This window comes from Phycodurus eques, chromosome 10 (assembly GCF_024500275.1).
Source record: "Phycodurus eques isolate BA_2022a chromosome 10, UOR_Pequ_1.1, whole genome shotgun sequence".
Classification (NCBI taxonomy): domain Eukaryota; kingdom Metazoa; phylum Chordata; class Actinopteri; order Syngnathiformes; family Syngnathidae; genus Phycodurus; species Phycodurus eques.
In genome coordinates this window covers 20,240,517-20,262,179 of record NC_084534.1, presented here as the reverse complement: position 1 = coordinate 20,262,179, position 21,663 = coordinate 20,240,517, and the positions used below count along the sequence as shown (strand labels likewise).

Sequence of the window (21,663 nt, the reverse complement as noted above, 5' to 3'; positions counted from 1 at the left end):
CCGTGTTCGACTATTTAAATAAACACATGGCGAGCAGAGTCTGCATCTGTACTGCTGTTTTGGTATGTCCTCAGTCCAAATCGTTTGAAATATAATTTACAGTATAGTGCTAAGGAAAGCAGCTGCAGGCTTTGAATTGAGATGTGCAATCTCCTTTTATGACTTAAATGTAGCTCTCCCCCTTCCGCCAAGCCCATGTCCCCATGTCTCGCACTCCCATAAGGCACTGAATCGATGCTTTGGCATTTCCAGACCTCCTCTTTTTTTTCCCTCTGTGAAATCTGTCTTCCTCACTAACTTGTTTGTGGTTGTTGTCACCTCTCTTCCGCTGTCTACGTGCCTTACTGCTCTCTGCCCAGGGGAAGACGGAATGTCCGAACAAGGACTCAGGTACTCTGTCCTATAGCTGGATGGCATCACCATTTTGCTACATTTCTGGGCCTCTGTTCTGTTGGTGCTCCTTTATGTACTGTAATAATACCATTCATTGCATTTCATAGTCTTGTTATGTAACTGTAATATTTGATGTGATTTGATTTTTAAAAAATTAATACTTGATTTATTTAATATATTTATTGGTCATCTGCCTATAATCATTTGAATGTGACTTCAGGACTCAGGACAGCCCATACCAGTGGTGGTTGAGAGTTGCGTCCGATACATCAATCTCTATGGTGGGTTCCCATGTTGTGTTGTTCATGTAGTGTGTTATTGCATCTAACAATAATGTTATGTTTGGAAAAGGGCAAAAAAGTGATAGTCCAATGTACAGATCTCTTGAAAAAACTAAAATTTCTCAAATGTAGGAATTAGGAAATAAGATATGATCTATAGAATGCTGTATTTTTGACCAACAGCTAATTATGTGCTGGCAAAAGTTTTATTTGTGTGCTGTGAGTATTTTGATAACTTTTTAGTTTTTTATTCATTGTACTCCAATGGATTCGCTTGTTCACAGGTCTTCAGCAGCAAGGTATATTTCGAGTTCCGGGATCCCAAGTGGAAGTCAACGATATTAAAAATGCATTTGAAAGAGGTGAGTGCCAATTGCCCTCGTCCAGTCTAGTTGGCATTTCGTCTACCTCTATTTTGTCTCTCTAAAGTGCAAAGTTAGAAAGAGCCCCACTTGTAACTCTATAATGCATATAAACTGTAGACCATTGTAGATGCATTAAGCATGAGGTCTTGGCGTGATAATTAATGTGCAGACGTATTGCACTCACAGCCATAACGCCATATGCCAAATTATGTTTGTGACATTGACTGAGAGGAATGTTTGATTATGTCTGTAGGAGAAGATCCGCTGGTGGACGATCAGTCAGATCATGACATCAACTCTGTTGCCGGGGTTCTTAAACTCTATTTCAGGGGTCTGGAGAAGCCGCTGTTCCCTAAAGAGCATTTCCTTGACCTCATATCCACTACGAGTGAGTCACCTTTCAGGAAACTTCTCAAATATGAAGCTTTTACTCTGTCTGGGGAGGCCACTCGTTGTTTGTGTGTTTATTTTAACATTCCTAAAAGGGCTTTTGTTCTCTGTGAAGGATTAGTAGGAGCACATTGCAAAGGGAGGGTAGTAAAATTAAAAGAATACGTTCGTATTTTCTTTGTAGAAAAATAATTAAATCTTAATTTTAACGAGTTCATGTCAAAATTCCCACACAAATGGAAACAAATACGTTACACACAGTTTAAGAAAATAAAACTGACTTTATTCTCCTGAAATTCCAACTTCCTTCCTGAAAATATACTTTTTATTCTCTTAAAATTACAAGATTTTTCCTCATAATGTTTGTAATAGCCTTGAATTTATTTTCATTATGACGACTTGATTCTGTGAACTCCATGACTTTGCTTTCATAGTTTTTGTTTTCAGTGTGGCTATACTCATTTATTTTTCAAGGATATTTCGACTCAATTCACTCGCATTTGAATAACATTTGAATATTTTTCATAGATAAAATGATCAGAATTGTTAATTCGACAGGATTTTAAACATAACATATTAAAAATGAATATGTTGCACTTATATATTCTTATGAGAGCCAAGCAGAATTTACAGTATTATCCTCCTGGAACCCGTCACCTTATCGTAGTGGAGGGGTTTGTGTTTCCCAATGATCCTAGGAGCTAAGTTGTCTGGGGCTTCACGCCCATGGCAAACAGGTCCTAGGTGAGGGACCAGACAAAGCACGGCTCAAAGACTCCATCCATCCATCCATCCATTTTCTGAGCCGCTTCTCCTCACTAGGGTCGCGGGCGTGCTGGAGTCTATCCCAGCTGTCATCGGGCAGGAGGCAGGGTACACCCTGAACTGGTTGCCAGCCAATCGCAGTCAAAGACTCCTGTGATGAAAAATATAAGTGGATCGAGGTTTTTCTTGCCCGGATGTGGGTCACCGGGGCCCCCCTCTGGAGCCAGGCCTGGAGGTGGGGCTCGAAGGCGAGTGCCCTGGTGGCCGTGCCTGCACCCATGGGGCCCGAAAGGGTAACGTGGGTCCCCTTTCCCATGGGCTCTCCAACTGTGGGAGGGGCCATAGGGGTTGGGTGCAGTGAGAGCTGGGCGGTGGCCAAAAGCAGGGACCTTGGCGATCCAATCCCCGGCTACAGAAGCTGGCTCTATGGACGTGGAATGTCACCTTTCTGGCAGGGAAGGAGCCCGACCGAGCAGGTGTGCGAGGTCGAGAAGTTCCGACTAGATATAGTCGGACCCGCCTCCACACACAGCTTGGGCTCTGGTACCAGTCCTCTCGAGAAGGATTGGACTCTCTTCCACTCTGGAGTTGCCCACGGTGGGAGGCGCCGAGTAGGTGTGGGTATACTTATTGCCCCCCGGCTCGGCTCATGTACGTTGGGGTTCACCCCAGTGGACTAGAGGGTAGCCTCCCTCCGCCTTCGGGTATCCAAGTATTCCAAGTATCTTGGGTCTTGTTCACGAGTGAGGGAAGAATGGAACGGGAGATCGACAGGCGGATCGGTGCAGCGTCTGCAGTGATGCGGACTTTGTATCGGTCCGTTGTGGTGAAGAAGGAGCTAAGCCGAAAGGCGGAGCTCTCGATTTACCGGTCGATCTACTTGCCTACCCTCACCTATGGTCACGAGCTGTGGGTCGTGACCGAAAGAACAAGATCCCGGATACAAGCGGCCGAAATGGGTTTCCTCCACAGGGTGTCCGGGCTCTCCCTTAGAGATAGAGCGAGAAGCTCGGTCATACGGGAGAATCTCAGAGTAGAGCCGCTGCTCCTCCACATCGAGAGGAGCCAGATGAAGTGGCTGGGGCATCTGATTCGGATGCCTCCCTGACGCTTCCCCGGTGAGGTGTTTCGGGCACGTCCCACCGGGATGAGACTACGTCCTTCGACTGGCCTGGGAACGCCTCAGTATCCCCCCGGAAGAGGTGGATGAAGTGACTGTGGAGAGGGAAGTATGGGCATCCCTGCTAAAGCTACTGCCCCCGCGATCCGACCTCGGATAAGCGGTGGAAAATGGATGGATTGATGGATGGATATCCTATATACATCAGATTGCTGCAATTCACATTTAACATGAAAAATTCCATTTGTCATGCTAATCATCCTTTATGTCTGTGGCAGTGGCAAATCCTTTGTGGAGCTCTGTGTTCTCTGAGTTTTCTTGTTGATGCTGTTTTTCAGAGCTGGACTTTGGTTCCGATAGAGCTCATCACCTTCAGCAGATTGTTGCCACTCTCCAGCAGCCTGTGGTCGTCGTCATGAGATACCTGTTTGCCTTCTTAAACCAGTAAGTCGCCTCACAGCAAGTGTTCTCCTCCAGCTCTGCCGTGGCGCTAATTGCCTCTGTCCCTCCAGTCTATCGCAGTACAGTGATGAAAACATGATGGACCCTTACAACCTGGCTATTTGCTTCGGCCCCACACTGATGCCCATACCAGAGGACCAGGATCCCGTGGCCTGCCAGGCGCACGTTAACGAGGTCATTAAGACGATCATCATCCACCATGAGGCAATATTCCCAGTCCAGCGTGATTTGGAGGGACCTGTGTATGAGAAGTGCATGGCTGGAGGCGAAGAATACTGGTGAGTTCAAGGCAAGGTGTCCAGCGTGTGGCAATGAATAATGTAATGGCCAAATCCACATGAAAATTGAACAATACTTAGTGTTTTAAGAGAAGTAAAGTAACTGAAGGATATATAAAACAGAGATGAGGACAGAGACAAAAGTTGGTGAACCAAAGAATATGTCATGTTCTTATTTGGTATCAAAACTAATCAATATGATATCATATTGTGATGGAACCCGTCATTTGTAACCAAACAAAGTATTGCGGTATTATTGATTAAATGCTCCTAATACATGTTGGGTCACCGCAAAAGCCTTAACGTCTGACATTAATGCCTTAATCGTCATTAAAAGGGACACTTAATCCTAAAATCTACCATTCGCAGTTCTTGGAAATGCCACAGACACAATTGAACAAGTACAAATACAGTATTGCGATACAATATTAAGGCCCTACAGTATCAGTCTAACTATTATATTTAATAAACGAGGCATTTGACAGAAGTGTTTATAAACGTCTTAGATTTGTCTTCCTTAAACCTGTAGAATGCCCGAAAAAGTGTAAAGTCCTTCATTTGTCTTAATTTTCTGCATTTAACATTGTTTTGATTGACCCTTTTGAATTTAAAACCGTGCATTTATTGATCAGTACTTTGCATAATAGATGTTTTTGAATTAACTTTCAAGATGTAATTATACATATGGTTACAGTTGTCTTTGTCTGTGTATTATATGATAATATCTTTTGTTCACACAGTGAGAGCCCACACAGTGATGCTGGTGCTCTTGATGAGGTGGACAACGGTACCGGACCCAACACCAGTGATGATGGTGAGTCACAGCTGTATCCACTGTATAGTTCTGATTCTGGCTCATCAGATTAGTATTAAATCTCATTTAGTTGAACTTAATTTTATTTTTATTTTTATTTTTTTTGGGTGGGGGGGGGGGGGGGCAGAGCTGGAGCAGATAGAAGCCATCGCGAAGTTCGACTATGTGGGCCGAACTCCCAGAGAGCTTTCCTTCAAGAAAGGAGCCTCTCTTTTACTCTACCTGCGAGCTTCTGAGGACTGGTGGGAGGGTCGACATAACGGTGTGGACGGACTCATCCCACACCAGTACATTGTGGTGCAGGACATGTACGTACAGTAAGATGCATTTGCTTTGTCACTCTACCATGAGAATAGGGTTGTTCATCCCAATATACACAACAACATTAAGTACATCTCCAATTGGATCCAATAGAAGAGCTGCATCAAAAATCCTGTCTTTACAAAGATAATAAAGCTTGTGTTTTGGTTGATATCGACAAAAATATAACACTATTTATTTGTACTGTTGTAGTTTGCAGTGGTGTACAACTGTGCTTCATCCTACTGAGAGCTTTTTCTATTTTTTTTTTTTTTTTGCCTTGTTTAGGGCCAAAATATTTGAAACATACTCTCACAATTTTGTTTGTAGCACAGGAAATAAACTACAGCAGTGGTCATACAAATACTATAAAAACAATACAGATGCATCTCTGTACATCAGAATGTTGTAGAAAAGATTTATTTCAGTAGTTTGATTCAAAACGTGAAATTCATATATTTTACAGATTTATTAAACACAGGAAAAAATCAGAAGACCACTTCCTGCGTTATTTCTAAATTAAGCATATGTTCTATTGTTTCTTATGTAATATTTGAATTTCTTAAGATGGTGAAATTTGGGTTTTTTGTTAGCTGTAAGATATAAAAATAAAAATTCTATAAATAAAATCTTGAAATATATTACTCTGTATGTACTGAATCTATTGTGTGACTTTCACTTTTTAAATTGTACAATATATAGTTAAATTGTACAAAATATAGTTTTCCACAATATCCATATTTATTGAGATGCACCTTTACGCAGCAACAAACATATGAAGCATTACCACTACTCTTTGTAAAGGCAGAATTGTTAATACAGCTCTTGTAGACGATCTCACGAGATTGCGCAGGTGTACATGATGAAGTGAGCAGCAGTGAAGCATTTTGTGGGCTCTTGAAGAAATTAGTCATAAAATTTTCATAACTGAACAAAAGGATCATGTCCTTAAGAGAAAGGTTTTCTTGTTTATCTGGAACAGAGATGAGGCATTCTCTGAAAGCATTCAGAGAACTGACAGCGAGACCAGCAGTGGATACCACGAGGACCGATCCTCATCCAGACATGAGCACCAGTCTTTATCCGAACACCCTCTTGAACGACGCTATGGTGCACCACTGGGAAGGTAGGTTAGAATTAGAATTAGAATTAGACATTTTTCTGATGAAAGCGGGGTTCATTCGTACCGATTTTCAGACTGTAACGAACCCCACACACATTCGGAAAAAAATGGCGTGTGTGCTTACTTCTCTGATAGTGTAAGGTGACCAACAGCACACTCAACACGTAACAATGTGAATGTACTAAAACCTACCTGTGAGAGGCAGCAGTCTGCAACAGAGTATCTAGACTGATGGAAGATACAAAGAAGAAGAAAGAGAGCCTGAGGCAACAGCACGGGCTTTAGGTCACTTCCTAATTGTCTATTGTTCCGATCACGGAGTCTGTGGATTGGCCGAACACAGTGTTGACCACATAATGATTGATAATATTGGCATATGACACTTACGATCGTCGGCCCAACCGTTTTCTAAACCAATGTGGGAGAAAGAATCCCTCATGACACACCCCACACCACAGGATAATCCATCCATCCATTTTCTGAGCCGCTTCTCCTCACTAGGGTCGCGGGCATGCTGGAGCCTATCCCAGCTGTCATCGGGCAGGAGGCGGGGTACACCCTGAACTGGTCGCCAGCCAATCGCAGGCCACATAGAAACAAACAACCATTCGCACTCACAGTCATGCCCACGGGCAATTTAGAGTCTCCAATTAATGCATGTTTTTGGGATGTGGGAGGAAACCGGAGTGCCCGGAGAAAACCCACGCAGGCACGGGGAGAACATGCAAACTCCACACAGGCGGGGCCGGGGATTGAACCCGGGTCCTCAGAACTGTGAGGCTGACGCTCTAACCAGTCGGCCACCGTGCCGCCCCACAGGATAATGACTCAATGATAATTTGTTCGAGACATCCAATAATCAGGCCTTTGCTGATGTTGACAGCAAGAGAGAAAATGCTCAAATTTGGCCCCATTGTGTATATATACAGTATAGGTGTGTGTACAGTACCCCGCTTAACCAGAACAATCAACTGATTTTGAACGCACCATTGTAGGGCTAGAGTGAGGTCGGATGGCGCTCCACTTCAGCGCCACAGGAACGGCGACGGCCACAGCCCCAGCAGACCCGCTGACGGGCCCCCGAGGGTCGCGCCTCGGCCCTGCAGCCCTCACAAAATAGCTGTGAGCAGGGGTCTGACAGACAGTCCGGAGAAGCGCCGACTGGGCACCTTCGGGGCCGCCGGGCACCCTCAGCGGTCGTCTCCCATCACAACTCGGCACACGAGCGTAGGAGACCGCAAAGCCCTGGAGGCGGAAGCGCTCGCTGAGGTGAGTGGTTGTTGATCGACACTGACAAGGCCACAACATTAGGTACACCCAACTAAAACCATCAAATATATACAGTGAACCCTGGCAAAAATTTTAAAATATTTGTGAATAACGGACTGAAATGGAAATGTTAATAATGCCTTTTGTTAATAGTTTGAACCTTAAATATACCCCAAACTATTGTCTTACAGCATTATCTTACTGGCTTACAGAAGCTAAAAAAAATAAAAATGCACAACAAGTGCGAGGACACTGGTATGTCACTTTCTCACCCATAAACTACCAATTACTACTTTCCTATTCATGATTTTATTACATTTTTGAGTCAGTTACACATAGATACTCTTCTTTTTTTCTTTTTTTTAATACATACAGTATGTCGCAAAAGTCTATATTTAGTTGGGCACACACTTCACATTACATTGAACAGCTAAGCATAACCAGCTGTTAACTTCCACCCCTGCCAAGAGCGATCCGGACATCGTACAAGAAAATTTGTGCTTAGCTGAGAAGAAGAATTGTGACCTGCGAATCTGCAGGCATTTACTGGACAACATTGGGTACACATAAACAATCTAATGAGATTCAGTACTATCAAAAATGATGCCTGACCAGAGACAACAATGTTCAGTTTGAAGCTGTCAAAGAGTGTCAAAAGTCAAAAGTGTTCATTTAACAATATATTTAATATTGATGTTTGCATGTAAAAATGTGCTTAGGACAATTAAAGCAAGGGTTCTCAAACTGGCATCCGGGGACTTCTGTTGGTCCATGAGCTATATTTGTGAGGCCCGCAAATTAATTTGCAATAAATTATGTGGGGTCATTTTTTTAGGTGTATACCTACATATGAGGGCCGGTGTGCCGACAAAACTAACATACTAAACAATTACTAAACCAATTTTGCTTTGGGCCAATTAAAACCTCTGATATGAGTGTGACATGTCATGTCAATCTGACATCCATGCAATGACATCAGACACTTTAGTTGTGAATCACTTGGCGTTTCTAGCTACTGACGATGGATGTAAAGATTTAAATATGTCAATTGGTGTTAAACCAAAACTGGCTAAACTGAGAAATATTAATATTCATGTTGAAATGTTGAAAAAAAAAAAAAAAATATATATATATATATATATATACACACACACACACACACACACACACACACACACACACACACACACACAGTATATTCCTATGTACGCATGGTAGTTACAGTGTGTTTAATTGGCATTAGGATTAAGTTTGTCCTGTTCCTGTCCTGGACTCATAAAGTTTGAGAATCCCTGAACAACAGGGTCTTCATGCAACTTCATAAATTCCATTTTGGCCTCCTGCTGGTATCAGTTTGTAAATATGAGCATGATTTTGTCCCTCTGCCTTGTTTGTCAGGACATTGAGAAAACAATGAACACTGCCCTGCACGAGCTGTGTGAGCTGGAGCGGCAGAATGTTGCCAAACACGCTCCCGATGTGGTCCTGGACACGCTGGAACCTCTCAAACACCCCGGCGGTAGCCAGGACATACCCGGAAGCCCCCTGCACACCATGGTCATCAGAGATCCCGAGGCGGCCCAGCGGCGGAGCAGCAGCAGCTCCTCATCGGAAACCATGACCACGTTCAAACCCGCCCTGGCGGTGCGCAGGCCCAACGCGCCCGTCAGACCGCCGCCCGTCAGACCGGTCCGGCCGGCTCCCGTGCTCACGCAGGGCCAGGGGCCGCACCGTTCCAGCAGCTCCAGTTCGTCAGGTCTGGGCAGTCCGGGCATGACACCTACTGACAGGGTTTTCCCCAAAGCTCCTTCCCCTTCACCGTCCACCTCCTCCTCCTCCTCAGACAAACAGGGTAACATGTAGCAGCACCAGTCAGACATGAAACAAGTATTGCAGAACAAAGTCTGATTGCCTTCACTCAACCTAAACGCCACCAAATCTTAAGTTGGCCACTCCGACTGCTGGTTCTTCTCAAATCTCCACTCACACCTATACTTAAATAGTCAATAATACACTTACTTAGCATAGATGCTGAATTTAAAATGGATGCACTGGAAAATCGTTTTGTTCACCAATAATATGAACCATGTCAGTGACTTTATTAGGATCCAAATATGCTGTGAGCTGGAACCTTTGCACCCTCGCCGGTATGAGGCAAGGGAGTAGCACACCACTAGGTTGTCTGTTAAACTCTTGGGGACGTACAGATTGAATGAAAGGTAGCCAGTGTGAGGCTCAAAAGGACATTTGTGCACGGTGTAACGACGTTTGCTGGAACTGTCACGAGCTATCAGGATGCTGCGGATTAAATGCAGCGATGGTTTTGAATTGTGACTCCCTCCAGTGGTAGTAGCGAGTATTTAACTGGTATCGCCATATGGATGGCAGCTGAATAGTTTTACACACCAAAACATTCTTAGGGGGGGGGGGAGTGCAACATTTATAGAACAAACTGATTTAATGCCATTAGTAAACTAAAGACGGATGCCATCCCATGAAAAAATAGCATTCGTTTGATGTCTCTCAAGGGGAGTTGCTCACATGCACACTGTATATCCTCCAATAGTGGCCTTGACTTTAATGGAAGCCGTGTTTCAATTATTCCCACTTGAAGAAGTGAATGCCTCTCCCCTAATAAATAGCAGTGGGTCTTGATAAAACGAACCAAGGGAGCACTTTATTCGTTAGACAAATTTAAAGGTGCAATGTTACGCCCAAAATCACAGTTCAGTAGGTGCCTTGGTTTTGAGCTCACAGTTCACATCACGTACAGTCAGACCCAAAAGGCAAAACCAACTGCTTATCTTTTGTGGAAATAAGGACTGACATAATGTCATTTCAAATGAAATATCAACAGTCTTAATGATTATTATATATTTTTTTTTTTAGTTTTAGGAAAGCACAGACGTTTTTCTTTGAGGACAATGAAAAATCCCGACAAGTGCAAAAGTAACATGCCAGAATGTGCGCTGCACTGTGTTTGTTTACAGCATTGGCCGTGAGGCTAGAGCGCGAGACAGTTCCACATTTGACTTAGTATGTTCTGTGTGGGAACCCTAAGAATTGGCCCACCCCATTAGATAATTGCCCCCACAATTTGTCGTTATCAATCTTATGGCTAGCTTTGAGCAGAAGTTAAGTAAACATTGGGGCAAGTGTTCCCAGGCCACATCAAATGACAAGGACCTGGCCCACAAACCTTGAGTTTGACACCTGCGCTTATACAAAACCGGGTTGAAAAGAAACAAATCACTAATGAATAAAACATACTCCACAAATAATCCACCCTCGGCTTGATCTCACAGCCATGCAGCAAGTGCAAATTTACAGGCAAGTATCAATTCCCTATTGAAAACAGACATTAAACAAGCATTTGGACAAAGGCCTCCTCTCAAATACATATATCCTTTAAATACCCCTCGCCACTATTTGAGGAAAACTGTACAGTATAAATGTGAATGCCGCTTCTCAAGTTCAGCATCGAAAGCACAAATGTGACTTGTTGGTTTACGCCAGTTTTACCGTCTCTGCTAACAGTGCGATAGCATGTTAGCATCGGTGACCTGCTACCTTTGAACTTTTATCTTTGGACAGACTGACCAAGCACAATCAAAATGTTGTATGTTTGTTTGCTAAAGTTACTTAAATAGAAACATCTCCTGAACATTGGCACTTTGTAAAGGATTAACCACACACACCATTCCTCTAACTTTTACATAGAAAATGAAGAAAATAGCAGTCATATATCAATATAGTTAAAAACAAAAACAAAAAACATCAGAAACCTAGTAGACTTCCTGCCATGAACTAATGCACTTAAAAACACAGGAATTGTGCTGCTTCCGTGTTGTTGATTTTGTACTAGAAACTTGATACTAGCACATCAATGAAGCTTGGGGCCGCGTCTAGATCGCACATGGAGTCTCTTTCGATGAGCTTGTTTACGCTCGGTGGTCTTTGTCGTCCGTCTCATCAGGATGATCAGTATATCTTTTCCAGTGTAACAGGTACGTTTGACCCAATGCATACATGCTGTTAAAATGATGACTTGTACAAATAACAATGTATGATAGGAACAGGATATATTATCATCTCTAGTCTGTAGATGTTTTTTGTAACTCTTATCCTTGCACAAGCATTAATTAAAAGACTTCATCGGGGGGGAAGTTGTCATCGTATTGTTTGTATTCTACCGCACTTACAGAATGGTATACACAAAAATTGCAGTTTTTTTCTCACAGCTGAGTTAATGTAATAAGTATTGGCAAGCTACATTTATAGCTTGGAATTTTATGACGTTAAAAAATATAATTCGTAGTCGATAGATTTTATTAAATAGTATTATTTTTGTACTTTATATATAATGATAAAATGGTATTGTAGGTAAATAACTCGAGAACGGACGGACACACACACGATATATATATATATATATATATATATATATATATATATATATAAAACATTACTTTTCTTAAATTAAACAAATAAATGAGAAATAAAAGAGATTAAAATTATATTTAAATATACATGTACGATATTGCCAACCCAAATCTCATTTTCCATTTTGTAAATTAAAAAAATAAAATTTGTAGTTTGTATATTTTATTAATATTTTTTTTTGTGCTGTCTATATAATGATGTAATGTTGCTATATAATTAATATTTACGTTTTTAATTAAAACATGTATACATAGGTGTGTCTATATGTAATATTCAGTTATTTAAAATTATTACATTAACAAAGCAATAAATAAAACTAATTTTAAATGAAAATAACAAATATTAATTTTATTGACATTTAAAACGTCTTAAAAAATAAAAAGAAATATAGACATTGATACGAATGTTTAATAGGGATGTAAACAAATGTCTTAATATGGCAGCTCCCATCCCACTCTGCAGATGGAGACATTGTCCTACTAGAACACTGCCATTATATTTTTAAAGCATCTGTTTGGAAAGATAATAATAATAAGGAAAATTCTATGACATAACCATGTCTTTATTTAATTTACATGACATTATGGTTCTCATTTTTCCACAAAGGATAGTGTTCTACATGTTTCACACAGGGATGATTGAGATCATTTGCTATTACACTTAGCAGCTCTTGAGGTTTAAATTCATGTATGTGCTAGTTTATAAACACTTTGAGTAAGAATATAATCAGATTACATTCTTGTCGGGTGCCTGTGTGTCTGACAGAAGGAGACAGTCCACCTGTGAAATCGCAACCAGTTTTCCGGTACTTACTAATGTGATTAGTGATGTGATTAGTAAGTACCGGTAAGTAACTCAGCTAAGGCTTAAATAAGAAGTCATTGACAACTCGTTGCTTATGGTCTTGTACAGTATACATTTTTCATCAACAGGGTTTATGTAATCAACTGCAAGTTATTTTAAGTGTCACTTTTTGAAGGTAGAAAAATCAAATGCTAGAAAAAATGGATTTAAAAAAAACTACATCCTTGCTGTCCAATAAAGAGTGTCCTTCCAAATCTGTTGTAATTTTATCAAAAATAAGAGGAAGAAAATGTTTTGGATTAAGAGTAAAACTTTTCTTTGGAAAGTAATCAAATTTGATATGCAGTTCACAGGATAAAGGTAATTTTGGGGGGCAGGGGGGAAGGTCAGAACAGCTTCTTTCTGATCTAGTTTAGTATTGAATTATCCAGGTTAGGTAAACCTGATTAATCTGGGTTAGATTTGCTTGATTCCACTGCACATTATGATAGTTTTAAATAAATGAAACAGATAGTTATTCCGATTTAAGTCAGCTTTTTATAAAAAAAAATTCCCATTGAAAACTAAAATTGACTATACTGGATTCCATCGATAAATGCTAACAAAAAACAGCAGGCATTTATTTATAGCATCATTAGAGAACTACAGGTATTAGATTATCCACATTACGTAGCATTGCTGAAGTTGGCAAGATGAAACAAAGCAATTGAATTAGCAAAGTAATTGATGGTTGTGTCATGAACGTAAAACTTGTAACGTTAAAATACGAAAGTAAAGGAAATTAATTTGAAATTAGCATGTTAAATTTAGCCCGCTAAGGCATACGTGGTAGAATTAGCTACACCGCTGCAAATTTAATTTTCTGAAAATTCACCATGAAAAAAAAACTACTGATTAAGAGGACCACTACTTTGTAAACACACATTATGAGGGAACATCTGTATCCACAACCAAATCCCATGTGGTGTTATTGTGTGCTAGCGTTATCCGTTATCGTGGGATTATTCAATTTCATGCAGATTTGGTGCTTTTGCGGAGGTATGCGCTCTCTTAAGTACGTCTTTGCTTGAATTTTTCTTCCAAACCAGCAGGCCAACATTTTCTTCTCCTAGGGACCATTTCCGTTACTATTTTATTAACCCTTAAGAGGTAATTTGGGGAGTTCCACTGTTTATTATTGAGAACAAAGAGAAAAAAAACTGAGAAATTGGGTGTAAAAGACACACATACACTATTAACTAACATTAGTAGCAAGGCATACTTGAAAAAAAAAAAAAAAAAACGTAATCAAAGAAAACAGTAAAAGGTGTGGAATTTTGCTGCAGGCTTTGATTGGGAAAAGGTAGCGCAAAACTGAAAGTTAACAGTCCACGTTGAAAGCTTCACATAATTTGTTGGCAGGATAAATGTTGGTTGCATCAAAAATGAGATTTTCCAAGATTTTCAACAGGACTTTTTTATTGCTATTGTAGATCTAAATGTGTCAGTTTTGTGTAGCTTTGATTTTAAGCAAATTTAAAGAACACAGATAACAATGCGCGGCACGTTGGACGACTGGTTAGAGCGTCAGCCTCACAGTTCTGAGGACCCGGGTTCAATCCCCGGCCCCGCCTGTGTGGAGTTTGCATGTTCTCCCGTGCCTGCGTGGGTTTTCTCCGGGCACTCCGGTTTCCTCACACATCCCAAAAACATACATAAATTGGAGACTCTAAATTGCCCGTTGGTGTGACTGTGAGTGCGAATGGTTGTTTGTTTGTATGTGCCCTGCGATTGGCTGGCAACCAGTTCAGGGGTGTACCCCGCCTCCTGCCCGATGACAGCTGGGATAGGCTCCAGCACGCCCGCGACCCTAGTGAGGAGAAGCGGCTCAGAAAATGGATGGATGGATGGATAACAATGCTAATTGATTGCTTATCCTCTGGCACATTCGACCTCTCTTCATTCAAGGGAACCAAAATGGCTTTAAACAGAAAAATGGAAACATGCAACATAAACATGTGATGTTACAATGATTAATATAAGTATTTGGGTGCCTTTTTGGCTTTTGTTTATTTATTTTTTTTAATGCCTTTCAAAACATGCCCAATTTAGTGCCTTTAGAACTGTAATCATACTTGAAATTGTTTTTTTTATCATCACTACCAGTATCTCGCCAAAAGCCTGGCACACGGCTTGCCTTTTATGTCCTTCCAAAAACAGAAATCGCTTTTCCATTTGCCCCAGAAAACGCAGCATTCTTCCTTTTCTCGAGACTCGCGGTGACGCATATCACTTTTCAATGTGCACACTGGCACCTAACCTCACGTGTTGCGTTCGCTGACCCCGGCAGTGGCCTGCACAGCCATCAGTATGATTGTTGCTTTTGATTTTAGAATGCCGTGGTAAGCTACATTTACGTCCCTGGAAAGTGAAAACAAATATCTTCGATCTTCACAGAGAAGAAAAGTGTTAACGACCCCTTCAAATTTGAATGATTAAAAAAAAAATCACTAAGAATATAAAATGAGGCTTCAACTTTGTGAAAAGTCAAACTGTTCTCTGTGCTCTCAATACTGTGGGCGTATCAACTTAATATGTGCTGACCACATCCCGCTCAACTGTTAACTATGAATCCAATACCACTGCTACGACCTGGAAAAATGGATGCTACTTCATCTCGCATCTTTCTTATGCCTACGCACTCCTACATACTTGAGCCGCGAACATACATGATATCCGCTTAAAGCCTCTGGCCGCTGGAATATAGCTCACAGAGTCGTGGCGGGGCTTTTCCACGCTTTTCCACGGCCTCCGTCCCTCACTCTTCAGCCTTGGATTCCTGACGTGCGCACACTCACGGCCAAGAACGAGGCGCTCTAAAGCGGACCCGCCAGAGGACTGACTATCCGAAGGAAAGATGCATTTTCTTTAGGTTTGGGCATAGCTAGCTAGCTAACTGCACAGCGCAATTATGCCAGATAACGGGTAATGCAAATAAAGGCGCTCAAGTTCTTATCTACGTAGTTATCTTGAATATTTTGATTCAAAGAATCAAAATATTCCCCTTCCATGGCCTTATTTCAGAGAAGTTCTTGGCTCCAGTATTGGCAAATGTGTTGTGTCTTGTGCCAGCCAAAAAAAACAACAACACCAGTTCTGCTGTTCTAAAAACGTCCGTCTAATCTGGAAAAAAAAAAAACACATACAAGTAAGGTGTACTTTTTCAGTTGTTATCATTAGCTAATGTCGGTTATTTTGTTACTCAGTTCATTACGTTAGCAAAGTTATGAGAACGCATTTTGATAGCGTAAAAGCCGAGCCAATGCTAGCTAACCTGTGGTTTTAGAAAAACAACATGTGATATGTAAAACTATTCCCCCCCCCCCCCCATCTCAGTGTGAGACGATAATAAAAAAGGGAAAACTAGATAATAAAAGAGGGAAACTATTTTGTCAGCAGAGAAGTGTATTTTTTCTATTGTGCCAATTAACGGGTATTGTATACCGTAACTGACTGTAAAAATGCACTTTAGCTTTTGTACTTAAGTACTTTTCAGAGAATTTTTGCTTTTATTTATGTACAGGAGTTGAATCAGTTCTTTTACAAGAGTTTTTTTTACACACAAGTATCTGCACTGTGTGTGAGTGTGTTCACCACACACCATAAGATCAGTAAGAAAACACTTTTTCACACGATTTTCCTCGACATCTGTGGGGTCTATCATTAAAAATCAGTTATAAAAAAAAAATCAGTTATCAAAAAAAAAATATATATATGTATGTATGTACTGCTCTTTAGATAAACCGGTGTGTTGATGCTAGTCAGTGCTTGAGTAGCCTCCATTTTCAACATGCATGTGTTCCAACATGATGGTCTCATATGAATACTCGTTTGTTATGTAAATTAGATATGGATAAACTCTCGTAAATCTCATGAGCAGGTCCAAGAATGCTGGCTCCTCGGCAATGCCGGGAGCGTCGGCGCACCACAGATTTCATGGCTATCGTCTGGTTCCGGATGAGACGCAGATGCCGGATCCCGTTCCCACATTACGATGGTAATGTGTTACTTATGGAATAGTGTATCGGCGGGGGTGCTGTTTGTTTGCACGCTCTGACCTCTACCCCTGAACACTCTGCTGTCAACATAGAAAGCTTTTTCTAATTGCATGTGAATAAAAGGGTTGCCTTGCTTTCCTATTCACGTTTCATTTCCACCCAGAGCAGTCACTGTTTGATTGCAGCATCCGTGACCAATGAAAGAAAGCAAATACAAAATCTTCCCACCGCACGAGTATTCCAGCAAAGTGTTTATCGTTGTCTTCTTGAGCCCAAAAAGCGAGACGTCTTTGATGGCTTTTAAAGTGGTCACGGTGCCGCGTGCTTGTCAAGAGATCAGAAATAAAGAACAATCGAATTACAACCAAACAATTCTAATCCTATGGACAACAACTGAGCTGACCCGGCATGTAAATATTTGCGGTCTGCTTCCGAGGTTTCTAGCAGAAACATGACTGAGCTCTGCTTTATCCCTCACATCCTGCATGCATACACTATGATGTAAACCTGCACGTATCGCACGCATCACGATCACGTCTGTAACAGAAACTCACCTCTAGGTCTCTGTTCAGATTTCGAAACAATTTATTTGTATGAAAAACTGAAAAAAATGCAAAAAATGGAAAAACTGAAAAAAAAATTCACAGGGTAGCAATGTGACCTAAGTGATTCTCAGTGTTGTACGTGTATCACTACTGGTGATTGGTTTCCTCTAGTGGTACACAGAAGAATTACTAAATTAAATGATTCAGCGGTGCATATTTCTACAGTGCCTTAAACTTTTTCTTCAATCTAGTACAATGCGTTTTTTTAAGTAAAGTCCGGTTGTATTTAACTTTAAAGGAGAAGTAAACCCAAAAATGTTAAAGCAAGAATACATTGCATGTGCCAACACTAGTCAAAACGGATTAATGGATTGGATGGATTAAGAATTAAACTGAATATTTAATCAATGTAAATTTGGACGAGATGATTATCTGGAGCAGACCTGAAACGATGTCGAAGTGGCAGCAAAGCGTAACCAGCTACAAGCGCGCGCCATTGAATTATGTTGGACTGGATGGATTTTGCAAGAGCTATACTATTGGTCTGTCCCCATGTCTTCTGTTATTTAATGCATTTTTCAGCATTTTTTAAATCGTTGAAAATAGCCTGAGAACAAATCAAGTAATGTTCTTGAACGTTGTGTGGCATAATTGTCACCTCAAGATTGAGAGTCGGGATTTTTCTTTAGGCAATAACAAATGAAAATAGGGTAGCTACATTTGAGTAAGCCTGTTTTGTTTCATATGACATGCTGTAAATCAACTGTTTCAGTCAGAATTGCGATTTTGTGAATCCAAGTCAGATGGGACAGGCTCCAGCTCAACGGCGACCTGAATGAGGACAAGCTCTATAGAAATTGAATGGCCGGACATTTTAACATTCTTAACTGAAATGTTTTTTTTTTTTTATATAAAAAACTGCATGTTAACATGAATAACTTAGATGTAGTGCTATAACTTTTTTGAACATTTTTAATTGTCAATTGTAAAAATAAGTTAACCACTGTAAACCGCCCCCTTAAAAAAAACGTGCAACAAGTGACAATGTGTATGATGACTCTGGATTCCGTGTTTCTCCGCACACGTGTTTTTGGAATACATGTCAACATAAAAAGATGAAACTCGTGTGTAGAGTGAATGAATCCTTTGCTGAACGGACTTCCATGAGACAAGCTAACAAAAAATTGTTGGAGTTTTTAAGTAAAATAATAATAGTAATTAAAAAACAATAAAAGAATAAAATGATAAACACTAATAAAATTATGTTAAATAAATGAAATAAAAGTACACATAAAAAGATAACAAATAAACACTAATACATATTGAAAAATATACATATAATAAACAAAAATAATAAGATAAAATAATCTAATACAGGCTCAAATGGTCATGATAAAAGCCTTATTACCTGTACTGTACAAGAAATGTTTTACTGTAAGTAACGTTTTAACAACCATAAAGCACATGTAAAAACAATTCAACCCTTTTGACTTTAATTATAAATGAAGCACACATAATAAAAGTCACTTGAAGCATCTCTACCTGAAAGAAAGAACTTGAATGATTCTGTTGCTGCAGTATGCGTTGCGTCATCTGCTATAAAGTTAAATGAATGAATTACTCATGAAGGACGGTGGCAGTTTGTGTGATTCATAACCTCGCAATTGGAAGACAAATCCATATTTTTCCTAGCTAGTCTACATGCTACTCTAATTCTTCTATAGAAAAATGGCACGCAGAAAACGAAATAAATATATAAAAATGGTATCCGGCAATGTCATATTTGAGAATGTTTTGGACCTCTTGCCCTTTAATGTTCAAAATTAGCCATAGAGTCTTGGGTCTGTTAACATTTTTAATTTGTTTCTTCCTGACGTGGAAAAGCTCATTGTGTTTGTTTATTTGCTCGGTTGCATGAGAAACTGAGGAGGTTCTGACAAATGGTTCGGACGTGATTGGCGTGATTATGATTGATCAAGACAAGTGGTTTAGTTTGATTGTATGCACATGCAAACAGTGAGGATGTTTTGTGTTGAAAAATGTTTGTTGAAACGCAAGCAAATTAGAAACAACTGTAAAATCTCTCCCAGATGCCGCCAAGACTATGAGTCATGATGAAAATAAAAAAATACTGTCGAAGATTTATTCGATGAAAATATGGCTGTGTTCAGGTTTGCCGTACCATCCAAAATCTAGCTATTAAATGTCTCATGAAATTTCATTGACAGCTGTATATGAAGTGAAGATTCTAGCCTATTTTCTATATATATTACACACTATACAATGGATTTAAAAAGTCAACACACCCCTGTTGAAATCATTTCAACTTTTTCTACCATTAATAACCTGTACAACTCAAATGAAAATCCCTTATCGAGAGGGGAAGTAAAAATAAACAACTGAGATAATGTGGTTGCACAGGTGTGCACACCCTCTTACACTATAGCAGGGATGTGGCTGTGTTCAGAATTAACTAATCACATTCAAACCCGTGTTAAATGAGAGTGAGCATACTTGCTACCAACCCCAAACTAATTTCAGATGTTCTAGGAGGCTTTTTCTGACATGTTTTTTTTCTTTCTTTCTAACAGAGGCCTAAGGATGGTTGTTTCTGTTAATGGTTGCATATTAAAACCTACCCTTACTACCTACTTTCCATTCTTCTTATTCATATTGATGGCAGTTTATTTTCATGTTCAATTTCCATTTCTTTGTGTGTTAGCACATTTGTCTTCTTTGAATTCACTGCTACCCTTTTATGGTGGCATCACAAAAAAACCAAGCCAAAAAAAAAAAAAAAAGCAAAACTCAGTTAAAACTTTACTCCAAAGGTGATTTTTGAAAAACTACAGTTGGACCAGGTCATTTGTAGATGAGATGAAACATGAAAAACATTTTTTTTAATATGTTTGTAATTAAACACATAACAATATGATTAAAAACTATATTTAATTTAAAGTGCCTATACAGCAAAAATAAAAATGTCTCGTGAAATGGATTTTCTACTCCACAACAATGACGCGCTCTAAAGTGACCACCCCAGTACAGAACAACTTAAACCTGTCTGTCTCCCTTTTTTCTCATCTTGGTGCTTCCATCCCTCCCACCGAGACGTGCGCACACTCGTGGCCAACAACGAGGTGCTCTAAAGCAGCCGTGCCAGCAGACTATCTGCATCTGTAAGATGCTTTTTATGGGGTGTAGGCATAGCTAGCTAGCCAACAGCATGTGACAATTGTGCCGGATGAACGCTGACGCGAGTCATGCCGGGAGCCCAAGTGCGGCACGCGGTGCCGTTTTAGCCACGGCCAAAACAAAATCAGGAAAACTGAAATGGTGAACAACAGTTTAATACTATATTGAGTACTACATAATGTAGTTCTCAGCCTTTGCACATTTTCAGTGTTTATCTTCAAACGTGTACAATGTATTTTGAAACAAAACCCTGATTTCACTTAACAGGGTCTTTAAATAACAAATTATTACATTATATAAATATTTATTTTACATGTATGTTGAATATATAATACACATTAAAATAATATATTCTGAATCAACTACAAATGTATTTATTTTAGTTTTTTATTTGTATTGTTTATTTTATCATAATGTCGGTATAAATAATTAACCAATTACTTGTTTGGAAATTACAAATACAGTCTATTTTACTATTTTTTTATCACTTATAGATATATACTTACTTATATATGTAATAAATGAATCCAACAAAAATGAATACAGTACATACAATTTAATGAACCATTTTTAAGAAAGACAGCTAAAGGAATGTAACAAATATTTTCTAACTTTTGGTAGATGCTTGGAGTAAAGGCCTGAGACAATTCTTTGCTTTTGATGCTCACTGAGCTGAAGTCTGGCGAGATTTCACCATCAAATTCTTGAGAGCACATCTCCCAATATTTTTAGTCACATTCCCAATTGTACGCCTTTCGACGTGAGAGGTTGTGCCACAGTGTTAAGCAGCGGTACACAAGGGAGCGAGGCGATGGTGCGCAGGTGAATTAGCGCTGCGGGAGAACAAAGAAAGACGGGAAGTAAAACAAACAGTGAGCACGTCAGTGGAGCTTCAAAAGAAGCCAAAACAGGAAAAAACAGAAGATTGTTGAGTTCCTCCTTTGTGGCAAGTGGAGCAAACGTCCCCAAAAGTGATTTTCAACATGTCACTTGGTGTTCCGCATCACTATCAATAGGCCTCACCTTGACGGCGGCCTGCTTTTGAATCCGGTTCGGACCTTTCCTGTGAGTCCTGACCT

At 40.0% G+C, this 21,663-nt stretch overlaps 1 protein-coding gene across 2 annotated transcripts in view; it reads left to right on the top strand.

Moving 5' to 3' along the window:
* Positions 1-11,758, top strand: part of LOC133408251 (SLIT-ROBO Rho GTPase-activating protein 3-like) — a 36,741-nt gene extending 24,983 nt beyond the window's left edge. The window contains exons 12-22 of one of the 2 annotated variants that reach the window (XM_061686859.1): positions 360-390; positions 614-674; positions 959-1,036; positions 1,293-1,427; positions 3,653-3,758; positions 3,827-4,054; positions 4,795-4,868; positions 4,996-5,176; positions 6,151-6,294; positions 7,287-7,560; positions 8,959-11,758. In XM_061686859.1, the coding sequence (XP_061542843.1) occupies positions 360-390; positions 614-674; positions 959-1,036; positions 1,293-1,427; positions 3,653-3,758; positions 3,827-4,054; positions 4,795-4,868; positions 4,996-5,176; positions 6,151-6,294; positions 7,287-7,560; positions 8,959-9,423 (1,777 nt within the window). In that variant the 3' untranslated portion in view covers positions 9,424-11,758. The remainder of the gene's footprint in view (positions 1-359; positions 391-613; positions 675-958; positions 1,037-1,292; positions 1,428-3,652; positions 3,759-3,826; positions 4,055-4,794; positions 4,869-4,995; positions 5,177-6,150; positions 6,295-7,286; positions 7,561-8,958) is intronic. The other variant, XM_061686858.1, reaches the window with a different exon arrangement.
* Positions 11,759-21,663: the final 9,905 nt, after the last annotated feature.